The 11266-nt window shown below is 39.5% G+C and overlaps 1 protein-coding gene across 1 annotated transcript; it reads left to right on the plus strand.

Annotated features, from left to right (window-relative positions):
* Positions 1 to 4657: 4657 nt before the first annotated feature.
* sstr1b (somatostatin receptor 1b) lies at positions 4658 to 6698 on the plus strand. The gene has a single exon (XM_027017240.2). It carries the CDS (start codon positions 4658 to 4660, stop codon positions 5771 to 5773), a length of 1116 nt encoding a protein of 371 aa, XP_026873041.1. The 3' UTR covers positions 5774 to 6698.
* Positions 6699 to 11266: the final 4568 nt, after the last annotated feature.

Consider the following 11266-nt stretch of genomic DNA (forward strand, 5'->3'; position numbering starts at 1 on the left):
GAAGACTTCAGCGCCATAATTATTCAGGTCCAAAATGCACCAAGAAGGAAAGGACTAGATTACACACTTGGCAGAAAGAACAGAGAGCAGTCTCTGGAAATGGTTCACATGTCTATACTGCTAATGTAAAGGTTGAAACAATTTAAGGACAGAACAAGCATCTTGCATGGCTGTTTGCTCTAAAATGCCACAAACCCATTAGCAAACTACACATCTTGCCAGTGATGAAAAACAAACAAGGATTTTACATTGGAAGAGTCTTTGGGCATTGTAGTGTTTGGGCCATGAATCTTACCAAATCATTTTCTTTGAGTAGCCAAATTGCTTGTGGTTCTTTCATAGGCAATTTACTGAGGTTTTGTATTTGCTTATGTTCATCCACCCCAAAGGGGATATCAAAAACACGAGGAGAGATTAGGTTGAGGAACATATAACTCTTTTGTGTGCTCAGTTAATGCAACTGGAAGTGCCTAACCAATTAAAGCAATTAAACCAATTAAAGTCATCAATCATTTTCCCCAATACTTTTGTTTATGTAAAATGGGAGATCTGAGGTTTAAGTGGTTTTTAAATTTCAACAGTGAAACACATATACCACATATGACAAATGATGTTAAGTAAGAATAACTAAAATAATATTTTATAACCACCTTCACAAAATGTTATATAGGTTGGAGGAGCTTACCTTTTCTTTGACATTGATTTTTATGGTGTAAAATAATGGTCACAAACTGTTATAAACCATAACACCTTTAATGCATGTAATAACAACTGTGACATGGCACAAAAAGTACTGAAAGACTTCAGAGGCACAGGGGTCTTTTGCTGCTATGCTGAAATTGTTATCTACACTGCCATAATGGTCACTCAGTGTGTGCTGATTGATCAAAGTGACTCCCTGCCAGACTCTCCACAGTTAGTAATGTCTCTTCCTTGGAAAGAGAGAGAAAGAGAGAGAGAGAAGAGAGAGAGAGTAAGAGAGAAAGAGAGAAGAAACAAGATGCCTAATGGAGGACTGAAATCTTGGTTTCATCAATGATGGTGGTAGTGTCCCCATGGTCACAATGGTCATGCAGTGCTTATAGAAAACTTGTCACTATTGTACAATTTAACAGGATCATGCAAACATACTTGTTTTATGAAGTTACATCTCTAAACATTGTAAATGACTAGTGCTGTTGGTATTCTACACTATTAAAATCCCAATACACTGAACAGATTCAGCATACTAGGTTGGCATTGGTGTATAACCCCCATCCTCCTCCCACCCCCACCCCCCATGTGCAGATTGGTTCACACTGAATTAGAACTGAGTTTTGATGTTTTTGCCTCTGTCCAAATATGTTAGTCCACTGCGACCATAAAAGATACTTATCCATGCACACACATGTACAGAGACATATTTATCTATTCACAGATACATTTCTATTAGCTATTCTGCCAGCCAGGAAATTGAGGAAAGCAGAATACACTCATTCATAGTACCGGAACCATTCAGGAAATGTAAGTCCTTTTACATTCATCACCTGCACAGAGGGAGCGTTTAGATTCAATTAGTCCCAATTTATCTGTCTGTCTCCCTCTCTCTGTCCACCCTTTGCTCGCTTGCTCACATAATAGTACCTCTGCAATTTACTAAAGATGTACTACAATACATAATTTTTCCACAGGAATTACCTCAGCAAATAATTTGAGATTCTGAATAATCTTACTACTCTTTCCCATCTAAAACCATTACATCTCACTCTGACTCACCACTCTCCCAGTTTATGCTTTTCCTCTCCCAGTTTATGAATGACAACACAGGAAACAGTTCTTACTGTTAAGAACAGACTCTTCAATCTGGGCCTTCATCCACAAAGCCTCTTAATAGCGTTTCTGCGTGATGTTAAATTTGATTACATCTATATGGACAATGAAACTTGGGGGTCATAACAGTGCCCTCCATACATACAGTATAGTTAAATCACAATTTGCCTAAGATGAGCTGTGTAGATGATCTCTTTGGTTTACAAATGAAGTGTAATATGAGGCAAAGGGCAGTTGGTGGAAATGTGCTTGTACAGCCAAGATAATAAGATTTGCCTTTACTATTTCAAAACGTGAAAAGGTTCATGTTTTATTGCACAGGACAGGTTGTTTGGTGAGAGTTTGCTAAATTAAGAAGATTATTACACAGTTACTTAAGACAAATTAAACTTACCAGCTAACTGCCTGCCAGCTAACTAAACCAAGCTAATCTGTGACTAAATCTATGGCCGCTGATTTTGTTTTGTAAACCAGATATACGGACATCCTAATCCTTAGAATTTACTGCAATAAAGGGAGATGAAAGCTGCTTTTAAAAAAAGTAGAAGTAATTAAATGCGTTATTGATTGATTTATGTTTAAATGTTACAAGAGAGTAGACTATTCCAACAAAACATAAAAATGGTCTAAAAATGGTGCTTTCCCTGGACTTCATGGTGTTTCCCAAAAATGGTCTTGTCTTGAATAGCCATTATTTTAATCTTAAATCAAAGAACTGCTCTTTTTAATCCTATCAGCACCCTGCATTGTGGTTCTGGTGCAGATCTCAGTGACTGCTCACACACACACAAAAAAAAAAAAAAAAGGAAATTGAGAGTAAAAGAAGTCCCAGAGTCTTTGCTTCATATCAGAGTGATGGAGTTCCCCTTTCCCTTGTGGAGCCATTATCACCTTTATTCACAGCCCCTCTCATTCACACCCACCCACTCACTCCCCAATCCTCTTTCATCATTGCCCCTGTAATTTACTTTGGCTTCATGTGGGAGACTGTCCAGCTGTGGTCTAGTCTATTTTACTTTCTACCCCTCGATTAGCTCCTACCTTCCTTCTCTCTCTAGCTCCCAACCACTTTCTCTCTCTCTCTCTCTCTCACGCACTCACTCCTGCTGTGTTGTCTTTTGTCTGCTTTTTAAGTACAAAGCAATTACTACTATAAAATATTGAGATTTTGTGATGGGAAAAGTGCTAATGGACAGTAATTAATTTTGGTGGTTATTTATCAACTAACTGTTGGCAGATTGGTTACTTTTGACAAACACTCTCCGATTGTCATCAGTAATAACATCAGTAATAAAACTGGGTGTTTGCTGTTATCTAATTTGAACTAAACTCTTTGAAGCATCTCATTCACCTGACCCTGATATCACATCAAATCTGTAAGGTCAAATAAACCTTATCTATGCTCCCTTCACCATATAATAAAACAATGTGTCAGAGCAGAGGATATGGTATGATAACATTTATTGGTAATGTCTGGTCCATCCCCTAGCATTCTGCTCACAGAACCACACCACACCCAATTGGGTCTCCTCAAATCCACCATAAATGCAAATACTGCCTATTCATATTCCAGCCACAGAGGCAATTAGCTTAGTAGTTTTCTAATAACTTCATATTTGCTATTTTTGCTGGCTAAGTCAAGGTTTGTTCCACTCCTTTTTATCCCCCATCAAACCCTTTTTTAGGAAACATCTGTTATATTTCTTCCCTCTACAGGGTGTTTGGTAAGCTTTGAAATTGGTTTCAAAGGTCGCTGAGTGATTCAGTTTAACATTGGGTTGGCTGGGAAGACAGGGGCAAAGGGTGTGACAGATATACAGAGAAATTCGAGTGACAGATGCATTTCACCTCTGCTTCACCCACAATGTCAAAAATTGTCGCACATTGTCACATGATCACAAAGCAATGGCAGAGCAATCTAGTATGTGTCATTTTTGTTTGTGGTTTTGTGTGTCCAATAGATAAACATTATGATTTGTTACAGTCTTAGAGTCTTGATCTCATAACCTTGAAAAATAACATGTAACATAAATGTGTTGATACTACATGCAAAAACATTTATTTACTTTAATTTAATTTAAAGTACATTTATTTATTTATTTTTTGCTTTGACAATTAAATTAATTTGTACTAAAAGCTTACTTTTTGGGGGTTGGGGGTGGTTCTTACAGGTACACCACATGGAGTATATAACATATGAGATACAAGAGTCTGATACAGGGAATGATCAGACTCTTTTGCTGTGGATGCTATGACAGAATGTCCTTTCCTTCAGAAGAATCTATCATTATGTGATTGGACAGAAGAGTGTAGCAAGATTCAATGCTATCACAAATGAGCTTCTCTAGAAGCAGGGACTCTCTGATAAGTGGGGAGGGTAAACTTTAATGCTTTGATGCACAGATCTACTTTCCTGAAGAAGAACTGGAATGTTTGCTTTTTGCCAAGCCTGGGTGTGAAGGCAAACATGCTCATCTACACTCCTATATGAGCACAAGTTTATTTATGAATAAATGAGAAATCCACAGAGGATTTTAATCTTCTGCCAGCTATGTTGCCAAAAGGCTCCAAGGCTGAATATCTGATGAGTTCTTGAGTTACGTTCAAGCAGGTTTAGGAACAGGCCGTAAGGAATCCGCTGTTGCTTTATTTTTGCCTGGTCAAGGACACGTCTTCTGGATGAAGAGACAAAATAAATTCCACATTATAACATAACCTGTTCAAGAGATGTGTCATCTCTGAAACAATGTGTATGTGCTTTTTAATAGGAGCATATATCAAGTTATTAAAAGTTTAAAAGGGAGGATATCTTTGAATAATAATCAAAAATTACTGGCAGAATTACAAAATGGCAGAATTAGCAGGCTATAATGACACCGACGGCATTCTCTTCTCAACTTCCCTTCCCTTCAATTCCACTGCTGATTATGAGGCTTTCCAGCCAGAGTCTGATGCGAGCAAGATCATCCTCCCTTCCATTTATGCACTGGTATGCTGTGTAGGCATTGTAGGCAATGCCATGGTCATCTACGTCATCCTCAAGTATGCCAAAATGAAAACAGCCACCAACATTTACATTCTGAACCTGGCTATTGCTGACGAGCTCTTCATGTTGAGCGTGCCGTTCCTGGCCACGTCGGCGGCCGTGCGCCACTGGCCGTTCGGCTCGCTGATGTGTCGCCTGGTCCTCAGCGTGGATGGCATCAACATGTTCACCAGCATCTTCTGCCTGACCGTGCTGAGCGTGGACCGCTACATCGCCGTGGTCCATCCCATCAAGGCGGCACGTTACCGCCGCCCCACCGTCGCAAAGGTGATCAACGTGTGTGTGTGGGGACTCTCGCTCCTCGTCATCTTGCCGATCATCATATTTGCAGATACGGTGCCGGCGCAGGATGGGGCGGTGGACTGCAACTTCAGGTGGCCGGAGGCCTCGTGGTCCGAGGCTTTTGTGGTCTACACTTTCCTGCTTGGCTTCATGTTGCCCGTGGCGGCCATCTGCTTGTGTTACTGCCTGATCGTGGTGCGCATGCGAGCAGTGGGGCTCAAGGCAGGGTGGATACAGCGCCGGCGCTCGGAGAAGAAGATCACACGCATGGTGCTCCTGGTGGTGGCCGTCTTTGTGCTCTGCTGGATGCCCTTCTACATCGTGCAGCTGATTAGCGTCTTTTGCCAGCCACCAGACCCATTGGTCACTCAGCTCTTTGTCATTCTCAGCTACGCTAACAGTGGAGCGAATCCCATCCTTTACGGATTTGTGTCTGACAACTTCCGGCGCTCCTTCCAGCGCATTGTCTGTTTCCGCTGGCTGGAGAATGGGCTAGACACAGAGCAGGTGGATTACTATGCTGTGGCGCTGCGGCGGCAGACAACCTGCAGGCCGCAGAACTTCCCCAAGGAGTGCTTAGCCTCCGACACTTTGTTCCGCAATGGAACCTGTACATCCCGTACCACCACCTTGTGAAAGCACTACACATTTTATACTTGACTGAAATCAAACATTTTTTTAGGTGTTAAGGGGAACAATGGAGGTGCTGGCCAATAGACACTATTTTGAAGTCAGAATTAATAAGAGGTAAGATGCACATAATTAATAATGATAAGATACTTATTGATGCCCATCTGTCTAGATCTACAATATATTCATGTTTTTTGCTTGCTTGTTTTATTTTGTACAGATATCCTGGCTAAGGTGAATTAAGCAAATATATTTCCAGTTGTAGTTGTAGGTGTTAAATTCCTAAAATTGACCACACCATCATTCTTGCATGATTTAATTTACCATGGTCATGTTTGTTCAACTTTGAGCTTGTGAAAAATGTGTTGTGGGTCTACAATGTTCAGTAAAATATGTGCAACCTTTGAGATTGTAGTGTAACAAAACCTCGGATATTATAAATTATTGGAATTATAAATCCCACAGACACTATGCCATATGATATTTTACTATATGACAAATATTTGTTTGTGTGTGTGTAACTGAAACAATGTAACCTACATTATGAAACATAATATAACAGTGTGAAATATGTAACCTACATATGTTTGTCATTTTATTAGAAACCTATATTAATTAGAAATTACTTTGGTTATGGTGATAATCCCATATAAATGGTTATAGTTAGCCTGTCTGTTGCCATGCACAATATGTGTTAGCCATCTTTTAAGTCTTCACAAATGGTCAATTTCTGCATTAGCATTCATGAGGACAACTGCTGACTGGATATTTTGGGGTGGCAGACAATTCGTAACTCAGTGATACATATTCAAATCACCATGTAAGTGTCATGTCGGTGTTGCTGCTGAATTGAAGATGGTCTACCATCCAAATAAGGTTTGTTGAGCAACAGTTCTCTGGACAGTAAATGATGAATCGGTAGAAGGTGGCTGGTGAGTTGTGCATGGCGACAAATGAGGTAAAGTTTGTACACCTATAAAATGCAACTATTAAAAAGGTTTAGACAAGTGAGCAGTGAGTGTAAGTGATATATATATATATATATATATATATATATATATATATATATATATATATATATATATATATATATATATATGTATATATATATATATATAGCATCATAGCTTTTCAGTTTATTTATGATTGCCATATGTGCCTCAGTCAGTTCTACTCACATCAAAGATAAATCTCTCTTGGCAGTAAGAAACTGCTGCCAGTTGACTTCAAAGTGAAATGTACAGCTAGAGTATGCAAATGGGTCATTGCTGTCATTCTGACTCCTTAGCATTCTGCAGATCATCAAAACATCCTATCAACATTATGCATGTCAGAGTGACAAACACACCCCCCACTTACATTGGTCATTAATGCAGACAAGCAGATGTTTTCATTAAAATCTGTGATTCCTTTGATCACTGATCAGACAAAACGTGCAGCACTCTGCAGTGATCCGCTGGTTACAGCACATATCGGATTTCATGTTTCAGCAGAAGATCTCACAAAGACTTAAGATCTTGGGGTTCTTAAGAAGACAAAAGATGCTAGAAGCATTGTTGTGTTTTATATGGTAATTTACCATATGCCCCACTGCTTTCAATTAAAGAGACCCTCAACAACCAAGGACAAATTGCAGCCTGCAGAAAAAAATAAAAAAACAAAGTGTACATGTTGCAATTTGGGTTCTGTCATTCTATGAAGACAATGGAAAGCAAGAATGGCAGTCTAATCATGTGGGTGTGGGAAAATCTAATGTGAAGAAGAGTGCTTCAACAAACCAGATTACTTTAGTTAGCGAACTGATTGATGAGTGTTTCACAGTATACTGTGTCTTCAGAAACACTGCCAGTGACAGGGAAAACACTATTCTGGCAATTCTTACTAATTTGGAAACTCAAAGCTCAGTGGTATTAGGTTGCCTTGAGCCTGCAGCACTGCTGACTTACCCCTCCAACCAGAAACTTACTACACTGCACCAAAAATAATGAATGCTCCTGAGAGAGTTAGGAAAGGTGGAAAGGCATGCATGGTTTACATCTGCCATGTTTAAGTCATTACCCCATGTCAGCATGGGACGCCACCCTTTAATTTACTTTGCAAATGTTGTACTTACATTTAGGGCCACACAGTTAATCAGTAAGGCAAACCATCCAAAACCACTCAGCCATACATGTTGACTTCGTATTTAAAGTTAGTATTCATGCCATAATGTGTGTAAGCTGTAATGAGGAACCATACCCACGTGTCAATAAATTAGTTGGAATGTCCGGAGAAGAGACATAGAGAGAAACAACAGGGTGGGGGTTACTTCTGCAGGAGCACATACGCATAACATATACCTAATTGCAGTTTTCTATAATAATACATAATATAGAAGCACTAATTTAACATTTTTTATGTATATTGTGGTATGTAAAAATGTGAGATGCATATATTTAAGAGACATAACATGGAGACCAATGTATTTGGGAGACATAAGAGAGGAAATAGACAGACCTCTGCCAGGATAGTGAAAGAGTATCAGGTAATAAATCTTCAATGTGAAATTAATACACATCAGTTGTACACCCCTGAGTCAACATAAGTCACCATAACTGTTGCCAAGTCACCATAACTGTTGCCAAGAAAACAGCCAAATCTAAGTGAAATTACATGACAGAAACTTGGCCCCTACTGGGCAGATATGGGTTTAATAAGGTCAAATAAGGTACCCCTGCACATTCAGGGCTGAACAGTAATTAAATATGCATGAAAATTCAAGCAAATATAGAAGCCTGAGGGACTCTGACTGCTCTCAGCTCTCTGCATGGATGAGGGTCAGTGCTCTCATGTTCTCATTGCAATAACAAAATGTGCTGGATGTCCATCATAGGGTTAGTTTATTGGCCTTGCAGGGTATCATGATTGTTTAAAGCGTGACGGTGGTGAATCTAAAATATACTGCACACCCAGGCCTGCGCACCTGTTTAGTTTGAGTCACTGCTGGAGGGTTTCGGCCTGATGCTGTGATCATCATGGCACGTAACACAAGGAGCTCCCAGGGAAATCTTGTTGGCAGATCATGAATATCTACTGCTGGGTGTATACATGGCACAACTGGACAACTAATGACATTTTGCAGTGCCATCGCACCACAAAAACATGGCACCTCTGGAAGCAAAACCTTAGGAACTCTGCTACATTCATACTGAACTCATGTAACAAAGGATCTATTTCTGCTAACATGTTAAATGAATCACAAGCCCAAATGCCCCCATCATTATCCAGTCCTGGACAATAACACCAGTTAGTTAGCAAGCTAGTTAGTTAGGTTTATTAAGGGTTATTCTTTTCTCTATATATAGAAATTAAATTGCTCTCTCCCTATTGACTACCTTAGGTGACACAGTCAGTATAAAATAATTTAAATGCTATTGTATGCCTGTACCATACTCTATTTTTGACACTGGTGGGAAGTATCCCAACATTTAGAAAAGCAATAAATTAATTAATTCAAGTCTTTGTACCATAGGTATAGTGTAGACACAAACATCACTGGTGAATCCTTTTGAGTTTTATCTTTTGTGTGATCATAAAGAAGTATGTGTCTGGCACTTGAATTAGTAGGATTTAGAGATGCAAAAGCTTTATGTAGGTTTTGGATTTTTTCCATCGTCTTCCCAGCTCCAGAGACCTTTATGTGACAGATGACAAAACACAAGACAGAACACTGCCACATCCAGTCCGGTGTTGAGTTGATTTATCACATCACTCATCATGAGATTTTCACAAGAATTATCACGCCCAGATTTTGTCACAAGAGCCAAAGAAACTCTTTATAATATGATACATATGTGTAAGATGCTCTGGATAAGAGCCAAATACAAAAAAATGTAAATGTTTCAAGAAACAATAAATCATAATACTGACAATGCAGAAATAAAAACAGAAGAGAAATTTCATCCAGTCTTTCATCCAGTGGCCCAAGACTATGAACTTAAACCCTAAGAGCATACCACAGCTATGAATAGCACTCAAGGTCTGTCACCAAAAAGTCCATTAGGCTGATCGCATAGTAAATCTTTTTTTTTTTAGGTAACTCGAACACAATAAAGGGGGTATTTTACCCTGATATGTGGAATGAGCCAATAAGTGCATATCAGGTGTGAAAAAATGCTGTAAGCTAAGAATCTTTTCAAACATACAAATAATAATTGTTTATTTTTATCAATTTACAAAATGCAAAGTGAGTGAACAATAGAAAAATCTAAATCAAATCAATATTTGGTGTTACTACCCTTTGCCTTCAAACCAGCATCAATTCTTATAGGTATACTTGCACAAAGTCAGGGATTTTGTAGGATTATAGTCAGGTGTATGATCAACCAATTATACTAAACAGGTGCTAATGATCATCAATTTCACATTTCACATTTTCACTAGGTTGAAACACAGTGATTAACTGAAACATAAACAGCTGTGTAGGAGGCTCAAAACTGCGTGAGGAACAGCCAAACTCTGCTACTAAGATGAGGTTGTGGAAGACAGTTTCATGTCACAGGTCATACACCATGGCAAGACTGAGCACAGCAACAAGACACAAGGTAGTTACACTGCATCAGCAAGGGCTCTCCTAGACAAAAATTTCAAAGCAGACTGGGGCTTCAATTTGTGCTTTTCAAGCTCTTTTGAAGAAGCACAAAGAAACGGGGCAACGTTGAGCATGGCAGACGCAGTGGTTGGCCAAGAAAACTTAATGCAGCAGATGAAAAACACATCAATCTTATTTCCTTTCAAAATCGGAACATGTCCAGCAGTGCCATCAGCTCACAACTGGCAAAAACCAGTGGGACCCAGGTACACCCATCTACTGTCTGGAGAAGACTGGTCAGAAGTGGTCATCATGGAAGAGTTGCAGCCAAAAAGCCATACCTCCAACATAGAAACAAGGTCAAACGACTCAATTATGCATGAAAAAATAGGATCTAGGGTACAGAAAAATGGCAGCAGGTGCTCTGGACTGATGAGTCAAAATTTTAAATATTTGACTGTAGCAGAAGGCAGTTTGTTCACCGAAGGGCTGGAGAGCGGTACAATAATGAGTGTCTGTAGGCAACAATGAAGCATGGTGGAGGTTCCTTGCAAGTTTGGGGCTGCTTTTTGGCAAATGGAGTTGGAGATTTGGTCAGGATTAATGGTGTCCTGAATGCTGAGAAATGTAGCCAGATACTTATCCATCATGCAATACCATCACGGAGGCATATCATTGGCCCCAAATTTATTCTGCAGCAGGACAATGACCCCAAACATACAGTCAATGTCATTAAGAACTATCTTCAGCGTAAAGAAGAACAAGAAGTCCTTGAAGTGATGGTATGGCCCCCACAGAGTCCTGATCTCAACATCATCAAGTCTGTCTGGGTTTACATGAAGAGACAGAAGGATTTGAGGAAACCTACATCCACAGAAGATCTGTGGTTAGTTCTCCAAAATGTTTGGAACAACCTACCAGACGAATTC

This window comes from Electrophorus electricus, chromosome 19 (assembly GCF_013358815.1).
Source record: "Electrophorus electricus isolate fEleEle1 chromosome 19, fEleEle1.pri, whole genome shotgun sequence".
NCBI lineage: Eukaryota > Metazoa > Chordata > Actinopteri > Gymnotiformes > Gymnotidae > Electrophorus > Electrophorus electricus.